Below are 23,662 nucleotides of genomic sequence, written 5' to 3' on the forward strand. Positions count from 1 at the left end.
AAAGAGACCCATAGCTGCCATCTGAGCAGGCTGAAAGATCAGCGGGTGCCACCTTATATGGGGACAAGTGTCTCCATTACATAAGAGGGAATTGAGAGGCCTGGTTGCACCAGAATGGGAGCAATAAGGAGGACATTTGGTGAGGCCAGAGAGAGGAAATGGGGGTTTTAAAAAGTGACATGAGGCTTGCAGGGCATCCATCCATTAGAGATTGTCACCCTCTGCTTTTGGGATAACCAAGGGTTAGAAAATGAAGAAATCGAGATATAGTCCAATCCTACCCAAGTGGCAACCCTAAAAGGTTAAAGAGGTGAAGTGACTTGTCTGAGGGCACACAGCTGCTCTGTGACTGGCTGCCCTCTGCTCAGTGACTGCCATCTTGGCACAGAGCCTTTGAGGATGACAAGCTTCCAGCCTGTCTGGAATAAGGACAGCCACAAGCATGAGCATTAATGCCAGGCCAGGACTTGGGAGCGGAGGTGTCCCAGGTGGATGGTAGTGTCTTGCTGTCCACCCACCTCCTCCACACGGGTTGCAGGTCTGTCAGCAGAGCTGGCTCTGGGATGACGGTGACCCAGGAGAAGCTCCTGGAGGGTGGCCCAGAAAGGAGGGGCAGAAGCAAGTCTCCTCGACTTTCCAAAAGACCGTGAGGTCCCCTGGCTGTCCTGAGACTTGCTATGTGAACCAGGTTGGCCTAGAACTCACAGAGATCTACTGGTCTCTGCCTCCTGAGTGCTGTCCACCACGGCCAGCCAATGTGTTTGTCTCATGTCACTAATCCAACAAAAAAAATTTTTTTTCCTCGGGGCCAGCAAAACAGCACTTATTGCCAACCTTAACCCAAATTCTGTCCCTGAGACCTCCATGATGGAAAGAGAGAACCAACTCTTGCAAGTTGTTTTCTGACCTCTATGCAAGTGCTGCGGTGCTCATGCGCATGTGTGTGGACACACACACACACACACACACACACACACACACACACACACAGGGACCTCAACCCCTCCTTTTTTTTCTTCCAGCCCTACTCATCTTTATCTTCCTCCCAGAGATTATCCTCTCTGCTGCTTCTGCTTAGCTGGGTGGAACAGGCTCCTCGGACTCTCCCTCTGGACCCTCCCTCCAGGGCTCTCTCCACAGCGCACAAAGCTCTTCCTGCCAGGTGTTGGGATTATCACCCTCATCTTTGCCTTCCTGGACTCGACTTGGTGCCGATCTCTGGCCCACGTCTCACCATCTGACGGTTGGACAGTGATGAGCTTTATGTCCTACTTTGTTTCCAGGATTTCTGGATGGCACACAGAGCGGGAACTCAGTAACCTTTCAGGATTCAACAGAAGGGACCAGCGGTAGGGGTAAGAACGTACGGGCTCCATAGCCCTAGGCAGCTGGAAGGTGACAATCAAGACTTTTAGGAATGCATTCCTGGAAGGATTCTGGACTAAATAAAAATGTCCACAGATTCCGATTCAGACGTCATCTGATTATGATTATTAACTCCATCACTCCATCTCCATTTAAAATTTTATTACATGAAAAGAAAATACTCCATAAAACAAACCAATAAAATTTAAAACCTAAATGAACTCAGTGACAGATTATTAAGGTTCTAGCTCTGCCCCCAAACCACCATACATTAAAAAAATCCAAAAGAAATAGAAATACCAGCTTCAAAAATAGTTATCCAAAAAGTAAGGCATCCACTTAAAAAAAAAAGAGAGAGAGACAATAATTCAAGGAGGGGCTGGTACAGGCTGAAGGAATGAGAGGAGAGGGGTAGAGGGTGGTCCCTGGCCCCCCAGAGGCCCCACAGCCTGCCTGGACTGTATTCCTAAGGGCATAATTCAGCCCAAACCCAGCCTCTCACCAGTTAGGGGTAGGGTGAGCTAGGTGGGAAGTTGGGAGACCTGCTGGCAGAGGCCAGGGAAAGGTCCCTGCATATTCCAGTTTGAGTAGATGGACCGGGGTTAGGGTTCTGCCTTGTGATCAAAGGATCCTGTCCTAAGCACAGCAGGTGTGGAGGCTGCCAGGAGAAGGCAGACACTGTCACCTTCCTGTAGAGCACAGGCCAGAGGCTCTCCTGGAAGGGGCTTTTCTAAGGTCTCCAAAGTCAGCGCCATTCTGTCCTCTTGTCCCAGGTGGGATGGCAGAACGGTGGTAGGGTTGTTTGAGTTGAGGGAGGGGAGAGGAACTGGCCTTCGGAAAACATTCTCCTCACCCCCCACCAACAACATGGTCTCCCCAGGGTGAGGGCTGAGCACTGCTGGGAAGGAGGAAAGCACCCTTCCTTCCAGGGGAGGATTTGACATCAGGTCTGTCCTGGAGGTTGGCAACTGGGAGCACTTTAGGCCCAGTTCTTGGATGGGAGATGACTTAAGGCTGGTTTGACTCTAATTCAGGTCTGAAGGACTTGGGGATCCTTCATACCTGGTCCTTGAGCTGTGGTCCAGGAGAGGAAAGGGGTGAGGGTGGTTGGCAGAACTGTGGGTGGGAAGAGCTGCTGGGATAAGAGGGTGACTGCTCTTTCACAGGGGGACAGGGAGGAGCAGAGTCACTTTGCCCTTAAGAGAGAGATGTCTATTAGACTAAATAGAAGTCTTTCCGGCTTCAGGGAGCCTTGGCACCACAAGGGGATAGGAGGCAGTGGCAGGGGTGGGGCAGGGCTTGGCTTCTGCAGTCTGAGAGTTCCCTGTATATTCCACAAGCTTGGCTTAGAGCTGGGGGTGGGGTAGTCCTCCTTCTTGGTCCTTAGCTCAGTGGGGTGGAGGCTTCCTGAAAGGGAACTCTCTGGGTAGTGGGTCGAGGCTGGGCAGTGGAGTCTTGGTAGTACAGAGTGGAGAAGAAGGCAAAGAGAAGTGAACCCTCTGCCTTTTGGTTCCCTGGAGAATGAAGCCACATCTGAGTCTCTCCAGCTGACTTAACGGTGACAATCTGAGTTGTCTTCCCCAGCTATTGCTGGGGCTGCTACCTTTTTTCCCCAATGGAAGTTTCACCTGGGCTCGGAGTTAGGGAGAAGAAATAGTAGTGAACCCAGGTTTCTTAGAGGCACCTAACAGGCACGGGCCCAGGAGGAAGGGCCCTGTAGGGTACTAATGGCACCTCCACTCTCCTCCAAACCTTAGGGTGTGTGCAGGCCCTGGTGCACTGACCTTGACCATGGGCCTCGGTCCTGGAAGCAGGTTGGTTCTTTGGGTACAAAGGTCAGGGTCTTTGTTTAGAATGTCTCACTGTGGACACCCAGGTCTGGCCCCTGCCTTACAGAAGTGTGTGTGTGTGTGTGTGTGTGTGTGTGTGTGTGTGTGTGTTGGGGGGACCTAGGCAGGAATACAGGGCAGAAAGGATGAAGGGAGGAGTGGCCAGTTACAGGCTGGCAGTCTTCAGGGCTGCTCCTCCGAATCTGGGTCCTTGACAGGAGTAGGCTCGAAGATGGGCTTGTGTTGCTCCTCTAAGTCATCAGTTGTTTCCTCAGCCCCTGAGTTTCCCTCCTGGGGATACACGACCACACACATCTTCTGACTCACTAGGGTTAGGGACTCTGAGGAAGGAAACAATACAGAAGTTAGGTCAGTGATAACGTGCTGCCAGCCCCATCAATCGGGCCCTACTCTGGCCAGCTCTTCCACCTCAGCTTTTACCTCAGAATAGCAAGTGGCTTTGGAGACCAGCCTGTCCATATCCTGCATTATCTGAGCGCTGCCTCTTGTTCACCCAGGCTCTAGCCTTGCACTTTCTCTGTGCCTACTGACTACCTGTCCTCATTTCCAGGGTCTATACTGGTCTCCAGCTAACCTATAGTGGTTCCTGATGGCTAGCTGGTAGGTTGCCTAAGGTCTGTGCAGGGAGGCCAGCTGGTCTTGTTTCTCTAGAGGTCTTTGGAAGACAGCTGTCGTTCCTGGTCCTGAATCGTGAGCCCTGTGGACTCAAGTAAGGGGGAACCTTGGCTTTCTGATTCTGGCATGGCTCCCCAGTCAGACTGCTATATGTACCTTCCCAAGAGAACCTCTTTCTGGTCACCACTTACTAATGAAGTCATTGAAACACTTGGGTTTGTGTTGCCAGTAGACACCCAGGAAGTAGACAGGAACTCCCGTCAGCATAATGGCCAGGCCAATGCCACACACTACTGGCTCTGACCACAGGCTGAAGATCAGCAGGAAGGCCCAGAACAGCAAGTAGATGATGGGAAACAGCAGGCTGACCTGTGGGACACAGAAGCACTGTGAGTTATGTGGCTCTTAGGGTCCATCAGGAAGAGGGTACCCTCTTCTTCACCCTCATCCTTGAGGGAAATGGTTGAGCTGCAACCAGCTCCGTATCCCACACTTCAGGCCCCTGTAGGTGCTGCATCGGGAGATGCTGGTGAAATTGGGAAGTGGGACAGGGAAGTAAGGATCTTTACTGCTCATTGAGACCTCATGACTCATGTAAATACCTGTGGCAGCAGAGAAGCCCAGGGGCTGGAAATCTGGTTAGGATTTTGGAGAACACTTGCAGGGGTCCTCGGGAGGAGGAGAGGAGAGGAAGGAAGGAAATGACCCGGATCCTTTGGGACTCCCACGCCCGGGCCAGGCCTCATCTGAATACACCACAGCGATGCTCAGCACCCACACTGGGATCAGCCTCAATCTATTTCTCTCAAGCAATTAGAGAAGGGAAAATTGCTTAGTCCCAGGAGACCAGGAGCCAAAAGGGAATAAGGCAGACTAGGGCCTGGTCGGCATTTTGTTCAGAAGGAAACATCAGCTACACAGGCTTGGCTTCTTGCTGAGCACATGTGTTGGGTACCTTAGATACTCCCAACCCAGGGGCAGTGGCGTCAGCTGCCTACCTCCCTTCCCTCCTCAGAAGGAGACGAGTTTATCTAGTTCCCCTTCCCTCTAGGAGTTTAAGAAGTGGGAGAAAGTAACAGTGATAATGTCAGGGGGGAACTGACAGATCGAACATTTCTTCTTTCTCAGTGGGCAGACTCTAGAAGTATCTTGTCTGTGTTTCTAGAACAGGATCTTCAAATAGCTCTAGGCTCTATTCAGTTTTAAGAGAACTTAAAACTTTATTTTGTTCTGAGCAATTGAAGAACCAACAGTATCAATTTTTTGTTTGTTCGTCAAACCTGTGTTTAGTCTTGGAACTTTGAAAAGCAAGGATTAGAAAGCTTCAAAAATATGTTGAGGTTTGGTCTGTTGCTATGTACTGTAATTCTAAATAAATACTGGTCCCCAAGGTCTGGTTGCCCCCAGGGACAAGGGAGTTTTCACACTCATCAAGCGATACTATGTAACCTTTCTCCTTAATTTAAGACTATTGATTGAATGAAGGTGCCTACAACCTATAGCTGGACAGAAGAGAGGTAGGCATGGTTTAGGTTCCTGGGCCTGAGACAGGAGCAGGAGGGAGAAGAGAAGAATGTGAAGAGAGGAGACGATGCCATGAGGTAGGTGAATCATGAAATCATGACCACCAGGGCTGGCCAATTGAAGTTAGTAGCAGCACAGATGGAACATGGCAAGTTATAACTCGGGGTTATTTATAGGGAAGTAGAAACTAATAACTTAGAGGGTAGATACCTGTCCTGCTCTAGTGCATTAAAGCTTAGCATAAATATAAAAGTTTTGTGTCTTTTATCTGGGAACTGAAAGACCAAAGGTGGGATAAGTCCCTGATTGAGGCTAAATATTTACTACTACATATTGGTGCCCAATGTGGGGCTCGAACCCACCACCCTGACATTAAGAGTTTCATGCTCTACCAGCTGAGGAAGTACTCGACACCCATCTGGCCAGTGACTAGAATTCCTATGCGCAGGCAGAAGGAGACTCAGTTTGGGATAGAGGCATAGTATTGTGGAAGAACAGGGCAGATAAAAGAATCCTGAAAACCACCTATATATGGTGTAAGTTTTAGGAGTGAAGAAAGAAAACAATTGTTCCCACACACATGGCCAAGAGCCATGGTGGCTCCATCCGCATCACAGGATTGAGGACTCTAGGGCAGACCCTCTTACCTTGATGGGGCGGGGAATGTCAGGCTTCTTCCAGCGAAGGACTATCTGTCCTGCAACCGTTACCCCATAGAAGAGGTAGTTGATGAAGCCCACATAGTTGATGAGTGTGTACATGTCACTGGTGACCAGCATCAGCAGGGTGGAGAGGCACTGTTGAGGTGAAGAAGAAGGAAGGCATTGGGAGACTGGAGATGTTCACTGGTTAGGGGCTATTCTTCCCCTCTAAGCCAGGTGTGCTATTTTATAGTGGACATCTCAAGAGGAGGACTTTCAGCTACCTTCAGTAGCCTAGGATGGACTATAACTTTACTGCCAGGAACTTCTTTCTGGCTTTTTGGAGACAAGGTCTCTCTAAGTAGCTCTGGCTGTCCTGGAACCTGCTATATAAACCAGGCTGGCCTTGAACTCACAGAGATCCAGCTGCCTCTGCTTCCTTGGTGCTGGGATTAAAGACCTGTGCTTCACATCTGGCTAAGAACTGCTTCTTATTACAGGGATAAAATGTGGGTCTGTAACCGTTGTGACGGTGTAGGAGTAATCATTCAGAGTGGATACCTGGGTTGGCCGTGCTGGTATTTGTTGGCTCAGGGCATCTCTCACCTTGCCATATTTCACTTTCAATTATGGCTCAAGCTCATTTATTTATTTTCATCCTGTTGACCCCTTAGGGAGATCGTTAACTGATAAATAAGGCCTTGTTCTTCTCTTCATCATTTTCTCTTGGCTGAGTGATCTACTTTAGTTTTCCCTTTAAAAAAATGATTAAACACTAACATAGGCAGGTTGTTTTCTTAACATTCTACCAGTGCAAACTCATGTAAGCCTGTAACACGCTATGGGGTTTTCTCAACGGAAGTCAGTTTCCAACATCAAAATCATCTCTGTGGCTCTCTCGGGATGAACTAAGGCCTTCCACTTTCGATAGTCTGTGGAGGCCAATGAATGCAAGGCTTAGTTCTCCCATGAGATCTGATGGTGACCAGGTCACAGTCTCCCTGTATTTGCCTTGCAGCGGGAATATCGCAACTGAGAACTGAGAAAAGCTGAATGACTCATGGAAAATACTATCTCCTTCCATTGCTTCTGCAACTACCCAATCAGGATGACCTTCATGTTGCACCTGAACACTCGAGAATTCTCCCAGTGAGCTCTGCTACCTTGACCTCTGATCGCCTCTCTTGGGGAAATCAAAGTAATTTTTGCTATTGTATTCAGTGTTTTGAGGCAGGGTCACTCTACTCAGCCCTGGTTGGCCTGGGACTTTCTATGTAGCTGGCTTCAAACTCAAGAGATCTGCCTCCCTCTGCCTCTGGAATGTTGGGATTGAAGGTGTGTGCCACTATGTCTGGTTTAACATAATTTGTAAAACTTTATTCAAGATTCAGAAAGAAAATAAAAATTAATTCAAGCTGGGCGTGGTGGCACACGCCTTTAATTCCAGCACTGGGGAGGCAAAGGCAGGCGGATTTCTGAGTTCGAGGCCAGCCTGGTCTACAAAGTGAGTTCCAGGACAGCCAGGACTATACAGAGAAACCCTGTCTCGAAACCCCCCCCCCAAAAAAAAAATTAATTAATTCAAAAAAACAAATGAAGACAAGTCTTTGTTCGTCCTTTTGACTCTCTAAGTCAGTGGGTTCGCAACCTTCCCAATGCTGCCACCCTTTACTACAGTTCTTCAAGCTGTGGTCCCTAACGTTAAGATTATTTTGTTGTCGTCTGTAGAGATGGTTCAGCAGTTAAGACTGCTCTTCCAGAGGACCCAACGAGTTCAATTCCCAGCACCTACATGGCAGCTCACAACTGTCTGTAACTCTGGTCCCAGGGGCCCTCACATTCTCCCATTGGCATGCATGCAGGCAAAACACCATGAAATAAAAATAAATAAATTATTAAAAATCATTTGTTGCCACTTCATAAGTATAATTTGCTACTATTAAGGATTGTAATGCAAATAACTGGTATTCAGGATATCTGATAGGCCACCCCTGTGGGAGTCACAACCCACAGGCTGAGAACCACTGTTCTCAAAGATTCTGCTCTTTGTTAAAAACCCCATTTCTTCCCTGTTCAAAGGTGCCTCTTCTCCATCCCCCAGTTTATGAGTTTTCCTCTGCCTGTGTTTCTTATCAGGTATACCCTGAACTAGATTTATTTTGATGGCATCTTCCAAGAGGCTGACAGAGTACCCTAGGCAGGAAGTTGGTGGGGTTGGAAGAAGGGTGAGCTGTGCAGGGACTGGCAGAGGCTCAGAGCTGTGGCCTGTGGTAGCAGGTGCCAGGAAGCCCAGGAGCAGAGACAGGATTTTGTGAGGCTTTGGCATTTCAAGTCTTTTCAGTCTGAGCCAACAGAATAGGAGGAGAAAAATGAGTCAGTCTGAGAGTTGTAGGTGTTTTAGACTCAGGATCTTTCCCAATTATATCCCTTGGCATTCATAAAGCCAGTGGCCACATGCACCACCTTAGCTAGGGCCTAGTGAAATGCAGAACTAGATCAGAAGGGTGACAGATATGTGCACATAGTGTGACTCCCAAAGAAGACTACGTTCAAAGCAAAGGGGGGATCTGTGCACGGCTGGCAGCAGCAGGGGGAGGGGGTGAGGTGGGGGCTCCTTACTGTGAAGAGCAGGGCTGGGATTGGGGTGCAGCGCTTCACGTGGATCATGGCCAACACACTGGGAAGGTGGCCTTCTCTGGCTCCAGCAAAGAACAGCCTGGCATGGAGAAAAGTCGGTCAGCCTGGGATAGCCTGTGCACCACTAAGCCGGGATACCCTCACTGTGCCATCCTTTGGCCCACGCAGCAGCCCCCTCCACCGGCTAGGAGCCTGCCTTTGTGTGCACGCTCTCTGGCCCTACGTTCACGAATGCAGGCACAGGCAAACCAGGGGCAGCCAATGGATGGGTGCACAGATCCGGGGCGCGTGGAGACTGATGTAGCTGGCTCAGGGCACTGTCACTCTGAATCACCTCCCCTCTGCTCACGTGTACAAAGCTACAGGATCAGCTCCTCTGCCCTTATTTTTTGTTTTTGGTTCTTTGAGACACGTTCCCATGTAGCCCATGTGGCCCTGAACTCCTCTGTAGCCAAGATGGGCCTTGAATTCCTGCTCCTACTGCCTCTAATTCCTTAATACTGGTGTTATGGCCCATCCCACTACCTGGCTGCGTTTCTCCTTTATGTAAGAAACTTCTTGTCCTTAAGGGTTATTGATTCCCTGGCACACAGCTCCGAGCCACCTGTGCACTGCTGTAACAGCATTCTTATCATATCCAGAGACTAAGCTGCTTCTGTGAGATCGGAGAGAGGCCATGGGCTGGAAAAACACAGGAGGAGACCTTGGAGGGACACTGAAAAGTTCTGGGTGGTGGCTTCTTGGGTGTCCATAACCATCACAACTTCTCAATCACACTTGAAATTTGTGCAGTTGACTGTATATACACGACACCTAAACTTTATACCCATAGAGATAAGCATTCTAGCCCCAAGAAGCCTTCTTAAAAAACCCAAAACCCTAATAGAGAGGTGCTGAAAGGTACACACACACACACACAAAAAGGCTCTGGCAGGCGCTCAACTGCAAGTGTTCTGGATGCTTAAAATTATGACATTGGTTAAAGAAATTAGGATTTATCTATAAGATGGACAATGGTAAAGTTTAAAAAAAATCATGTGTTTTTTTTTTTTTTAGTCTTTTTACTTCATGTGTCCATATGGTGTTTGTGTGAATGTATGTCTGCGCACTGTGTTGAGCAGTGTCGGTGAAGGCCAGCAGAGTCAGATCGTTACAGATGGTTGAGCCGCCGTGTGGGTGCTGGGAGTTGAATCTGAGCCATCTCTCCAGCCCTCAAAATCATGTTTCTGAAGAAAATGATTATGTGAGAACATGCTCACAATACGACATCAAACAAAAATGCAGGCTGTAAACCCGGGATCCTAAGCTGGGCAAGGTGGCACATGCCCGTGAACTCAGCACACAGATCCTGAGGCAGGGGATTTCCCATTTGAGGCCAGTCTTATGAGACCCCCTCTCACAAATAGGCAGAGGGCAGGAGGGCTGGCTCAGGGGTTGAGAGAACTTGTTGCTCTTGCAGAGGAACTGGGTTCGATTCCCAGCACCCACATGGTGGCTCATAACCATCTGCAATTCGAGTTTGAGGGGGACCTGACACCCTCTTGCCACTCTGTGGGTGCCAAGCACACACATGGTTCATAGACATACATGCAGACAAATTCACACACATTAAAAAGCGATTTTTAAAAGTCTAAAAAATGGGGGTAGTATACACCCTTGGAAGAGAAGGAGATAGTGCAGAAGACAAGGAGAGACCCAGACTCACAGAAAGAGCAACACTGAAAGCAGCCCCTTCCCTCTTTTCCCTTTATGTCTCTTTCAAACAAAGCAAAACAACACAAACTCCCCAAAATCCACCACCAACAAAAACAATTGTGTAACTGCCAGCAGTTACAACATGTTAGTGTTAATAATCTGTTTTCTTTTAAAAGCTTAAGTTCATTTGCGTATTTGTTTGTGTGTGTGCTATCTGTGGCACACTCATGGAGGTCAAAAGACAACTTGTGTGAGCCAGTTCCCTTCTGCCACCATGTGAGTTGGGTTCCTGGGGTCAAGCTCAGATCACCTTTACCTGCTGAGCCATCTAATGGATGAGAGGAAGGTGACAGTGTGACAGTGCACAGGCTTTTGCTATCTGTAGTCCAGGCTGGCCTGGAAGTCTTGGCCTTCTTGATCTAGCCTTCTGAGGGCTGAGATGGGAGGTGTATGCTCCCACACTTGGCCTAAGAGAACTGCCACTCCACGCTTTGTCTATAGGGGGGAATATGGTGGCAGCAGCAGCTAGAAGTGCAGGAGGTGGCTGTGATTCCGAGTACCCATAAGCAATGTCATCATGAGCTACTTGGGCCAGCTTCCCTAATTTCGTGCAGATACATGCAGCCCCTCTCTTCTTCATGCTAAGGTCCTTTCCAGCCAGCACAGCCTCATGCAGTAGAACCTGGGGGGCTCTGTGGGCTTCACCATGCACATAGTCAGGCTCTCATGCATATGCACATTGTCAGGCTCTCATGCATATTCTCTACGTACAGCCAGGACCAAGTATAACTAACTGTCCAGGTCTAACAGCCCCACGTCACAAGAAACAATCCCAACTAGGGGACAATGGAGAATATGATGTAACACACACACACACATCCACACACGCACGCGTGCGCACACGTGCATACACTCTCAGCTTGCTCAGCAAGGACCATCTGACTCAAACTTGGGGACAAAAAAAGAATGAAAGAAAGGAAGGATGGAAGAGAGTAGTTGGTGAGCTGAGGTGGCTTGGGTGAGGAGGCCACACCTCTGGCGTCTCCTGCATGCACATGACTAACGCTGCATGCATGCAGACCACTATGTGGCCTGCCTGAGGGACAAACCCCAAACTAAAGCGACTGTGGCCAGCCATTCCTCTCCAACAGATCTCAGGGAGTCTCATGGGTCAGGGCTCTTCCACTGCTCGCCCTCTGCCAGGGCCTCCACGTGGCCACGGCTCCTGTGTAACACGCACACGAGGTTGCTACGGGTGAGTGTGGGTTTCCCTCCATCACAGGTGACACCTACACTCCTTCTTGACTGCTCTGGATCCTGGGAACATGGCAGTCTCTGTCATCTCACCAGAATTTCTCTGGGATGTGTCCGGTGGCATGGGAGACAACTGAGCCAAGACTCATCTTTTAAATAGGACCAGGCTTCTAGGGCACGGAAACCCTGTGAGCCACACAAATGGTAACCCTTCCATACGCGTACACCCAGAGAAGGCAGGAAGGGACATAAAGGAGGGGGTCTGACCCCTGGATAGATGGGGCAAGGCTCCAGGGTCCACTCATGTTTCTGGCTTCCCAAGGAATTCGGAGTTGGGGTTGTGGCTACCAGAAAGTTTCCATTGTATTCTTCCCTACTTGAGCCTGTGGCCTCCCACAGTACCTGCCTCTTGAGTAAGGAGTAGCCCTGCCTTCTCAGGACACTCTAAGGGATCTCTCCCAGGTAGAGTCTGGCTCCAGACATTCATGAGAGGCCAGACCTAGAGGTTTCAGGCACAAGAATTCTTCTTGGTTTCTTTCAAAGTAGGTTTTTTTTTTTTTTTTTTTTTTTTTTTTTTTTTTTTTTCTGGCTGGTAGTAGCCCACGTCCATACAAAGGGGAAAGGGGACTCTAGGAATGTAGCCAAGATACTATCCTGCTGCCTACCACAGCTCTGTTACTTCCAAAGCAGGGTGGCTTCCTTGCACGCCCTATCATAGGTCACCCTCAAAGCAGCAAAACCCCCTTAGCACCCACGCTGACATGCATGCTCCCACAAAGCCACCACTCAGGAGTGGAGACACAAGTCCATCAAATACACACAGCAACATGGACAGAAAAGTGGCCCAGCAGGGCCCCCTGCCATCACTCACCGGGAGGAGGTGAAGAGGGAGCCATTGACTCCACCAAATGTGGACAGGGCAACAGAAATGGGCATGATCCAGGCCATGACCCCAAGGAGCTTCTCTCCAAAAGTCTGGAGGGAAAAAAAACAAGAAATGAGTGGAGACAAAGAGGCGAAACCCCCATTCCAGTCTATTCTTCGCTTTCAGGGTGCCTGTCTCCCACCTACCCTGCCGACTCTCTCTGGCTAATCTTGAGAGCCCCGGCCCAGACTGCCATGCCACAGAGACAGCTACACATCAAAAACACACGCTGTGGCTTAGCTAGCTGAGGGGGCAGTGTATTGTGGTGATAACAGTGATGAGCTAACACTTATTATCCTTGCTTATGAATGAGGAAATCGAGGCACTTAGTGACCTATGGATGACCTCAGACTGGACACTGGGGGAATGAAGGGGTCAGGAGCAGAGGTGAGGAGCTGTAAGTCAACCCTGTGCACACTACAGATGTTGCTGCACAGGGAGATTCACAGACTTGCAGTCAGATTCAGTTCCTACCCCCTCCTTAAACATGCTTACTTCTTTATTTTTTTCAGTGCTGGGGTCAAGCCCAGGGCCCTGCTTGTGTGAAGCACGTGCTCTGCCACTGAGCTATTGTCTCAGTTCTGGGTTTGCTATGTGTGGGCTTTAGTTTCCCATGTATAAACTAGAAATGGACCCTTAGTCAGACTTCTTAAATTCACAGAAGCAGACTATGATGGTAGGAAAATAAGGACCAGTTGTTTTTTTCCTTTTCTTTGAGACAGGGTTTCTCCGTGAAGCCCTGGCTGTCCTGGAACTCACTCTGTAGACCAGGCTGGCCTCAAACTCAGAGATCTGCATCTGCCTGCCTCTGTCTTCTGAGTGTTGGGATGAAAGGCGTGTGATACCACAGCCCGGCACAACTGGCTATTTCTTTAGCTGAGAAAGAAGCAGTTGTGAATTTATGGATGAGATTTCACACACATTTTCGTGTGTATATATAGTTTAGGGATAAGCCCTTTCTAGAGTCTCTGAGTCATGCTTATAGCATGAGCCTGGGGAGGTGGTGTCTAGAATAGATGTCCTGTTGGGCCTGGAGGCTGCTGGCTTTAGGAGGAGGTAGCCACGGACATGGCAGGGTATATTTATTTTCAAAGATGAGACATGTCATGACAGTGTTGGGTCTGAAGCGAAATGAAGGCTCAGCATGACTCCTGGGCCTCCCTCAGATAGCAGGTGTTCTGTGATCTCTTTGTCCAAAGGGCATAAATCACTCTGATTTCTGAACTATTTACTGGTGCACACATGAGCATGTATATATACGTGTGTGTGTGTATCTATGTGTATTTGTATGCCTGTGTGGGTGTGTCTATGTGTGTGCATGTGCATGTGTGTGTGGTGTCTATGTGTGCATATGTGCGTGTAGATGGAACACAGGGCTTTGCACTTTACTACAGAATCACGCCCTTAGCCCTTCAATACCCAGCTTTCCCCGATGAGAGCAATCAGTTTGCCTGAGTTTGCATGATTCCCAGAGAAAGAAAAGAACAGAGAGAATCCATGTGCCTTATACAGTGCATGTTTCCCTGTGGACCAGTCTGTCTTCCATAATCTGCAAGCTTACACGAGACTTGTTCCATAAAACATTAGATATTTCAATACCAAAGGCTATATAGACTCTGTGCCATCTTCTCAGGCAACCATGGTTGCTGTTTTGGAACTAACCCCGCCACTAGTTTGCTCCTGGGCGCTTGGAAGATACCCGGTGGAGAGAGGACACATGCAGATTTCAGCCTGAGGAGGTGGGATGACTTCCCATTCCATGAGGCTAAACAGGCAGACACACACTGGCATTCTTGGTTGGGGCCCCTGAGTGATTTCTTACCACAGCAACTGCATTGGAGGCTAGCAGCTCCTGGGGGGACATTGCAGTGACGTATGCAATATTAGCAAAGACGTATACAAATGTGACCAGTGGGATGGAGATGAAGATGGCTCTAGGAAGGTTCCTGTAGAGGGAGAGGAGGTCAGAGGGAAGCCTTTACTAGGGACGTGTTCTGCTGGGGAACTCCAGGAGCCTCGACCTGCTGTCTCTTGGCTGTTCCTCTATTTGGGAGGTAGGTTCTGACTCAGGTGGGGCAGGACTCTTTAGAGGAAATGGAACCGTTTAGGTCTAGAAATATGTTTCACCTGATTATCATCTTCTGACTCAGATTTGGACCATGCACCCTTTCTACTGTCTTAAGATATAAAGCTGGGCCTGGCTCCAAACAGATAAAATGCCGAGACAACCCAGGATAGTTCCTTCTCTGTCGCACTGTCCTGAACAGCTCTTGATTGTTCACTTGCTCTGGGACAGTCATAGGATCCTTCCCCTTCTCTTAACAGGGTGGATGGTAAATGGTTCAAATTCCTGGGACATCAACTGTGGTTTCATGGTAGACCAGGACATGTCCTGGAGAAGGGCAAGAAGTGAGTCTGTGTTTCCTTTTTCCAGAGGTGGGTCCCGTGCGGCCTAAGGGTGAACAGAAGAGCGAACCTCATTTGACTCACTTGTAAGGATCCACAAGTTCCTCAGTCACATAATTAAGGAAGTTCCAGCCACCATAGGCAAAGGAGCCCTGGAGGAATGCCAGAGCAACGAGGCCGATGTCAGGTTCTTGGAAATTCTCAAATGCATTCTTTGGCTCCAGCCAAAAGAATTCTCCTGTGGACACAACAGGTAGGAGGCTGCTCAGAGAGACGAGCCCAGGCCCAGTAGCCCAATGGCCACCCCATGCATTGTCTTGACCTCTTCTACGGTGATATGCTAGCTCCTTGTCTGTGAACCTTCTGTGTGAGAGAAAGCCAGTAAGAAGAAATCCAGGACCAGGACCTCCCGGAACCTGGAATCTCAGAACCAGGGGCTCAGGCTCAAAGCACAGCTCAGAACATCCTTTTCAAAAAGGCAACAACAGGAGCTAGAGAAAGTATCCAAGGAGCTAAAGAGACCTGCAACCCTGTAGGTGCAACATAATGAACTAACCAGTACCCTGGAGCTCTTGACTCTAGCTGCATATGTATCAAAAGATGGCCTAGTCGGCCATCACTGGAAAGAGAGGCCCATTGGACTTGCAAACTTTATATGCCCCAGTACAGGGGAACGCCAGGGCCAAAAAGTGGGAATGGGTGGGTAGGGAAGTGGGGGGGAGGGTGTGGAGGACTTTTGGGATAGCATTGGAAATGTAATTGAGGAAAATATGTAATTTAAAAAAAAAGGCAACAACATTGTTTAGAAGAAAAGTTCATGTAAATGGCGAAGCTAGTGTCAATGGCAGTCCCTGGACTACTTTTCTTGATATTATTATTTGTGTTTTGTGAAGAAAGCATCAAGAGCAACCAACATTCAAGTTCTCACAGACCTCTAGCATTCTGTCAGTTCAAGTTTATTTTGTTTACTTTGCCCATAGCCCATCACTTCCTAAGGGCTATTTGGTTTTCTTCTGGATCCTTTGGTAAAAAAAGATGCTGGGGGTTGGGCTGGAGAGATGGCTCGGCAGTTCAGAGCACTTGCGGTGCCTGCAGAGCATCCAGGGTCTCTGTTCTCAGCACCCATATGCTAGGTGGCTCACAACCAGGTGACCCAGTGTTCTCTACTGGCTTTATGGGCACTAGGCATGCACATGGCACACATATATGTGCAGGCAAAGCACTTACACATATAAAATACATATGATACATATAAAATAGAATAAACCTTTTTTTTTGTTTTGTTTCTGGGTTGAAGATGTAGCTTTGTATTAGAGGGCATGTGCAAAGCCCAGGTTTGAGTATATACACTCGCACCACATATACCCTCAGTTGCTGAGTAAATAAGGCCGGGACAAGACAGAGTAATTAGCTCTGCTATTTAGACAATGGTAATTAGGACAAGAAATAAGGAGGTTTGTGTGATCGGGAGAGAGAACTGAGAACTGAGCTGAGGAAGGATTCATTATCTTTGAGAAGATAGCACAATGTTTCCTAAGCCTAAATTCCTGGAAACAATATGTCCGTCCGTCCATCCATCCCCCCACTCCCCAGGGTTTAATTCTGCTGATTAAAATGATCAAGGGGAGGGAGTATCTAGCACAGAGCTCGTGGGCAGGCAGGAGGTATTCCTGTTTGTCATCTCATTTTCTCCAAGAGGCAGTGACGCTGTGCAGAGCCCAGCAGTGCTGCGGGTCCCATGGAAACCAAATCCAGATCAAATCCGATGGGGAATGTTGGCAGAGGCCTCAAGAATGTAGCACGCTTTTCCCCCGAGACTATGAGCAATACTGAAATACATGAAATTCTCTTCTTCTGTTCTTCATTTTATGATATTAACCAAGTGCAAGTAGAAAATGCAAGAAATGTCTTCCCTGTGTCAAAATAAGAACTGAGTACAGAGATCTGGGGTCCTCGCTTAGCTGTGTTAGTCCTGAAGCAAGTGTAGAGAGGTCTTTTCAAAGTGGTGGATGGGAGTGGAAGTGGGCATCCCTAATCCTGAGGAAGACGTCGTCTCATCCCCTTTGTCACACATGTGAACAACAGAAGCCAGTCAAGGTCACGACTCGGGAACCTTAGGATGAGTCCATGCAAGGGGTGGAAAGTCATGCGGAGCCCCCTGGTCCCCTCCACAGTTACCTTTGCATATCTGCACAATACCCATGATGATGATCAGAGCCAGGGCCAGGAGCTTCCCAGCTGTGAAGATATCTTGAACCCGGGTGGCCCATCGGACGCTGGAGCAGTTGACCCATGTGAGGAGCACTGAAATGACAGTACCAGAGGCTCTCAGCCACTGCAGGACAGCACCAGAGAGGGTCTCAGCCGCTGCAGGACACCTGCTGCTCAGAAGGACGCTGTTCCTGCTTCCCAACCTCACACATGCAGCCCCAGTGACCAGAAACTTTGGCTCGGTTAATAGGTTACAATGGGGATTACATGCCCCAAATTAGAGCTTGGTCAGAGCACTCGGTCCCTGTCCAGGGCTAGAGGCCAGGACCAGGCAGGGAAGTGTGGGCACTGACTCAGGAGGCTTTGTTCCTGATCAGGGCACAGAATGGACTTAGGATTCCAGTTATTTCTCTTCATGGTGAGCTCTGAGCTGCAAGAATAACCTTGGATATTGCCTTTCTGAGCCTGGGTCCGGGGCAACAGAGGGTTAGGGACTCAACTCCTGTTAGGTTTATTAAAGTATAAAATTCACCTTAAAGCAATCAGGAACAACAACAAAACCCTTTGTCTTCCTGCCCCAGCCTCCTCCAGAAGGATCTGAATGGCAGGCTAGTGCCACCCCATCCACGTCAAAGCTCACCTTTTCAAAGAGCACATTTTGATGAGGTTTGGCAGATGAATTGTTCATCAGCATCATACTTGATATTTCCGACATTCTAAACAGGTGCCTGTGTGCTCTGCTCTTTCTATTCACGCATCTTCTACCCCTGCTACTGGTAACCACTAATCCGATTTTTGTTCCTATAATTGTGTCTTTTCCAAAACGTCACACAAATGGAATTACAGGCTTTTGGATCTGACTTCTTCCATCAAACATAACGCTTTAAGATCTATGTATTTTGTTACATATTAACAGTTGGGTTTCATTGTTAAATACCATTCATTCCATTATATGGATACAAGCGTTCTTTTCCCACTCGGATGGATATGCAGGTCCTGCCAGTTTGGGGTTATTGTACATCTAAAACTACATACAAAGAATCGCAGTATGTCAGGGCCTGCAATCCCAACAGGAGATGATGTATAAGGAGTGCTGAGACTTCAAGGTCAGCCTGGGTTACAAAATGAGTTCTGGGCTAGCCCAGACTTTGTAATAACACCCTGCCTTGACAACCTAAATTCTATCATTGAACCAACCTCTCCAAGTCCTCTGAACTTTCAAAGAGCTGGAAAATGGTGGCATATATTCCTTTTTATATATACGTAGAAGAATAGAACTTTGACCAATCAGAAAGGCAAACTTTAGGCATCTATCATCTTTTTGACTAAAAATTAGGAAGCAGTAGAGACAAACTGTTGAGACATTTTCCCATACTGTGATGAAAACCTTCAACATGAAAATGTAAGTCTGAGCGCTGTAAGACATGTATACAATAAATATGTCAAGGTTGCCAGGTTTCCTCAAAATAGCACCAGCGATCACAGTTAAAGGTGTTAAAAACCCGGACTGGAGAGACGGCGCAGTGGTTGAGAGCACTGACTGCTCTTCCAGAGGTCTTGAGTTCAATTCCCAGCAACCACATGGTGGCTCACAACCACCTGCAATCTGATGTCCTCTTCTGGTGTGTCTGAAGAGAGCTACAGTGTACTCATATACATAAAATAAATAAATAATTCTTTTAAAAAGAGGGGGGCTTAAAAGCCATTACGACAATATTTCTGAAATGCAGCTTTCCTCTTCTCCAGTGACACCCCTAAAAAAGACAGACGTGTCCCGGGGTAAAAAGGCTTTAAAGTTTGCAGAAGATCCAGGTTTCATTGTAGTTTCTCCATCCTTCTGAGAGAAGGAAAGCGAATGCGCCTCCAGCCCTGGCTTCTCAGGAAGAACTAGGGGGTCACACTTATCTGGAGACGGGCCTGGTGTGGGAGGGGATGGCGTTCATCGTTTGGAGAGAGGGAGTAGGGAATGGTTTCCCTGAGTTCCTCATTTATGACCCTCACCCTCCCTTGGAAGAGAGGCCTCGGGAAAGTCAAATGTCTTTTCAAGCTCAGGTGACTGAGCATCCTGAGTAAGAGCAGCTGTGAGTCAGAGGCAGAACTGTAAGCTCATTACAACAACATCATCATCAACAACAACAACATCAACAACAACAACAACAACAACAACATCATCAACAACAACAACATCAACATCATCATCAACAACATCACCACCACCACCAACATCAACAACATCACCACCACCACCACCATCAACAACAAGAAGACATTTGCCTCTAAATCCTTTTTATTATTTGTTATGTAAGTTTATGTGTGTGTGTCTATGTGTATCTGTGTGTGTCTATGCTACTGGTGTGTGGGTATCCCTGGAGACCAGATAAGGCCATTAGGTCTTCTGGAACGAGTTCAAGGTGGTTGCAAGCTACTCGGGGACCTTTTGGTTGTAAACCAAACCTGGGACCTCTGGGAGAGAAGCAAATGTCCTTAACTGCTGAGCCATCTCTTCAGCCCCTATATTTTATTAATTTATTTTTAAAAAAACGTTATTTTAGCCAGTTGTGGTGGTGCACCCCTTTAATCCCAGCATTGGGAATCAGAAGCAGAGGAGATCTCTGAGTTCAAGGTCACCCTGGTTTGCCACCCTGGTAGCCTGTTTGTTTTTTTCCTAAAAAAAAAAAACCCTTTATTTTTTTACTATTGTATGTGTGGAAGGTGGTCACATGTCATGGTGCCATGTGTGGAGGTCAGAGGACAGCTCTGAGGGTTGGTGCTCTCCTTGCAGTTCTGAGGACTGAACTCACAAAACTCATCCGGTTTGTGTGGCAAGAGCTGAACCCTCCGAACCATTGTTGAGCAACCTCAGCATCCCTCCAAGTCTTTGGGTAGAGTCAATAACTCACAGGGATAGGATTCTTCATACGTACACATAGATGTACATTTAGTTTTAGAAGGAAGTGTTGTATGTTTGTCAGTGACGAGTGACAGTAGGTTCTCAGGTGCCTGCTCTCCCCAGCTACCTATGTTTTCCGGTGGCACCAGGTGGGGGTGCCTCCAGCTCTGCTCCCTTACCTGGGAGTCACTGTACTTTTTTTTTCTTTTCGAGACAGGGGTTCTCTATATAGCCCTGGCTGTCCTGGAACTCACTTTGTAGACCAGGCTGGCCTCGAACTCAGAAATCCGCCTGCCTCTGCCTCCCGAGTGCTGGGATTAAAGGCGTGCGCCACCATGCCCGGCCTGCCACTGCACTTTCAACAATGTGGAACCTGCCTGGATGGCCAAGTGTGCAGAGAGAGGGCTTACGCTGGGTGAGGGTGAGCCTCACAGCTGCACTGTCTTGTCCAGGAACTATGGCTTGCAAAAGCTTGTTCTCTCTCTCTCTCTCTCTCTCTCTCTCTCTCTCTCTCTCTCTCTCTCTCTCTCGCATTTATTTAATTTTTGTTTGCTCTTGTTTTTAGACTAGAATTCACTCTGTAGACCAGACTGGCCTTGAATTTACAGGTGCCTGCCTACCTCTGCCTCCAGAGTGCTGGGATTAAAGGTTTATACAACCATGTCTGGCAAAAGCATAGATCTTTTTATTTTAATTTTTATTTATTTATTTTTTTATTTTTGTTTTTTTTTTTTTTCGAGACAGGGTTTCTCTGTATAGCCCTGGCTGTCCTGGAACTCACTTTGTAGACCAGGCTGTCCTTGAACTCAGAAATCTGCCTGTCTCTGCCTCTTAAGTGCTGGGATTAAAGGCGTGCGCCACCACCACCTGGCATGAATTTTAAAAGCATGAGTCTTATGAAGTACTTGAGAACAAAGGGGCAGATTTTTGCCTGGCTTTCCTTTTCCTGAAATAGTGATCAGGATACTTTCTAGTGCTCAAAAGGTCCGAGCAACACTGTGAAAGCATGGACTACCTCTCTTTCAGGCCTTCCATGGGTTCTGGCTCCATTTGGCTAAGTTAGAGCAACACCTTATCCTTAAGTGGACTCCTATTTTCCAAGTGTTTCCCAACCTCGCTGGACCCTGAGGACATGTCATCGGGCAGGAAGGTCCTGCATTACAAGCTATCTGTGATCTTCTTTCCTGTATTGCTTCGCACTGGCAAACTCTTCCCACATTTCCAGACCAGCATGTTCCATGAAGCTTTGTCATTTTATTGATTCCCAGCAATTTGCCTGCGAGGGAAGCTATATCAGTCATATTTTATAGACCGGGTACAAAGTTTGTCCTTGGAAAAGTCACAGACCATTTTGCTAATATCTCATTGTGATACCTGTTCATATTCAAGTTACCTGAGGCAGGTGGACTGCTCTGAGTTCAAGACTAGTCTAGAGTACATGTCGAAGTACTGGGTTAGCCAGGGCTACATATTAATATTCAGTCTTTTTTCCCCCAAGTATGTGTGTGTGTATTAAAAATTTCCTTTTTAAAAAAATCTTTTTCATGCCTTTAGCTCTCAAGCATATCATCAGTACCTACAAGCAGCAGAAGCACAACAAATATTTAATAAAGCAAGAAAATGCCATAACCCATTAGTTCTGCAGTTTCGGTCTGCATTCCACAGTGCGCACGCACCACTCTCCTCTGTTCCCTCAGAATTTCATTAACTGTGGAGACAATCCCTAGTTGTTTTCACAGAATGGAAAGAGTAACGGGAAGTTTGACTTTTGAGAGTAGAAACTCCTGATTTCCCATGCAAGAGAGATTAGCCAACCCACTATCATAGCAGAAAAATCAAAACATGCTGCTGGACGACTGCTGGACGACTGCTGGACGAGGGATTTTAAGTGCCTGAACAGGGAGAACATTTTGTAAATGCTAGAATGTTCCAAATGGACAGAGATCTTGATAAATACGCATTTGGTTATCTTACTCAATTCAATAAGGACTTTAGGATCACATGCCTGGTGATAATCCAACCCAAGACACTAAACAACTTGGCCATGACTTTGTCTTCTCCCCAGGGCTCAGAGGCACGCTGGGTACATGGCCAGGTGTCCTATACCCAGAAATCCAGGCAGAAACCGCAGCGATGACTAAAGGGTGAATTATAAAAAGAAGAATAGAAAACAGAACCCACATGGCAAAGCCACATGGCTCAGGGATGGGTAAGGATTAGAAAGCAAGGGCTTGGGTCTTGACCCCCCCCCCAACCCTACACCCACAAACAAAACCATCAGGGTGGAGAGATGACAAGAAAGTGCTTGAAGAAACCAAAGGCAGAGTGGGACAAACCCACAAGAGGGGGAACCTGGCTCCTTCCCTGTGTGCTGGATTAGAAAACATCAAATCCTCTTTACAAAACTCAGGGTGACTTTGGTGACCAAAGGACAGGCTTTTGATCATGTAGTCTTGTTGATGTCTTCTGTTACCTGCAAACTTCACAAGATCTCAGACCTTGACTAATATTTAACCTTTCACTGTCAGAGAGATCTTCCAGGAGCAAGACAAATATGGAGAGGGAAGGAACTAGGGCTGAGCAGATGACCTGTGCCCCCAGTCTTGTCAGAACAATGTCACGGGCCCAAGTCTTACCCTTCACCCTTTGGTTGGGCCACCACAGCATGTGACTGAGAGGAGAGGGTACTTTGAGTCTCCTGGTACAGCAGAACAGCTTCCCTCACAGCAGCTGAAACCTGAGCCTCCAGGCAGAGAGGAAAGGTCAGAAAGTGAAGGCAATACTTGCTGGGTGTTTGCCAAGGCCTTCTGTGTGCAGGAAGCCTGCTGCGGCCCATCTGACACCCAGCACCCCTTGCTGCTGGCCAGTCACTATGTTCTCTGTCTCTCTGCACAGCTAGACCCTGACTTCTGCATGCCTGGAATCTAGTGACTTAGGAAAACCACACTCTGTCCCTACCTCTCTCCTTCCTTCCATCCCTCTCAAACAGGACCTTGATAAGTGGCCCAAGCTGGCCCTCAAGACTCACCAACTCAGCATGGACCACTGGCACTATAACTTGGAACATAAAGGTTTCTATCTGCCCAACACCCATCTACATGGGCTCTACCAAGGTCGGACCCTCTGGTATGAGAGTGAGTTGAGAGATAACTGGAATCTAGGCATAGTGGTACATGCCTGCCATCCTAGCACTCAGGAGGCTGAGGCTACGGGGCAGACATGACTTTGAGGTCATCCTCGGCTGATTAATGAATTCCAGGCTAGCCTGAGCTACAGAGAACTTGTTTTAACTCCTCTCTCAACACTCCTCCTCTAAACCCAAAAGAAACAAGAATGGTGAGCACAAAATGATGTATTGAGAGCAGAGCTAGCATGGGTGTCAGCAAGTCCATATTGGGCCCAGGCCAGTCCAGGGCATCTTGTGGAAGGGGCCCCATCTGTGTGAACTTTATAGCTTTGGTCTAGCTAGAAAATGTAATGGAAAACTCTAGTTCTTGTCCATAGTAAGTGGTCACTAGTTCCTACAGCTCTGTGGAACTCCATGCTTATCTGATTTGGGCGTCTTCCTGCTCTCTCTCTCTCTCTCTCTCTCTCTCTCTCTCTCTCTTCCTCTCTGTTTAAGAGGGACAGAGGGAGAGAGGGAGAGAGG

General features: G+C 47.9%; 1 protein-coding gene across 1 annotated transcript in view; it reads right to left on the reverse strand.

Moving 5' to 3' along the window:
- Positions 1-1,517: 1,517 nt before the first annotated feature.
- Slc7a8 (solute carrier family 7 member 8) overlaps positions 1,518-23,662 on the reverse strand; it is a 61,654-nt gene continuing 39,509 nt past the window's right edge. The window contains exons 4-11 of the mRNA XM_085828641.1: positions 17,091-17,216; positions 14,997-15,150; positions 14,329-14,452; positions 12,453-12,556; positions 8,615-8,711; positions 6,002-6,151; positions 4,022-4,199; positions 1,518-3,535 (exon numbers count right to left, since the gene is read on the reverse strand). Of these exons, the coding sequence (XP_085684767.1) occupies positions 3,378-3,535; positions 4,022-4,199; positions 6,002-6,151; positions 8,615-8,711; positions 12,453-12,556; positions 14,329-14,452; positions 14,997-15,150; positions 17,091-17,216 (1,091 nt within the window). The 3' untranslated portion in view covers positions 1,518-3,377. The remainder of the gene's footprint in view (positions 3,536-4,021; positions 4,200-6,001; positions 6,152-8,614; positions 8,712-12,452; positions 12,557-14,328; positions 14,453-14,996; positions 15,151-17,090; positions 17,217-23,662) is intronic.

Source organism: Mus caroli, unplaced genomic scaffold (genome assembly GCF_978045245.1).
Source record: "Mus caroli unplaced genomic scaffold, Mus_caroli_1 scaffold_12, whole genome shotgun sequence".
NCBI classification, from domain to species: Eukaryota; Metazoa; Chordata; class Mammalia; order Rodentia; family Muridae; genus Mus; species Mus caroli.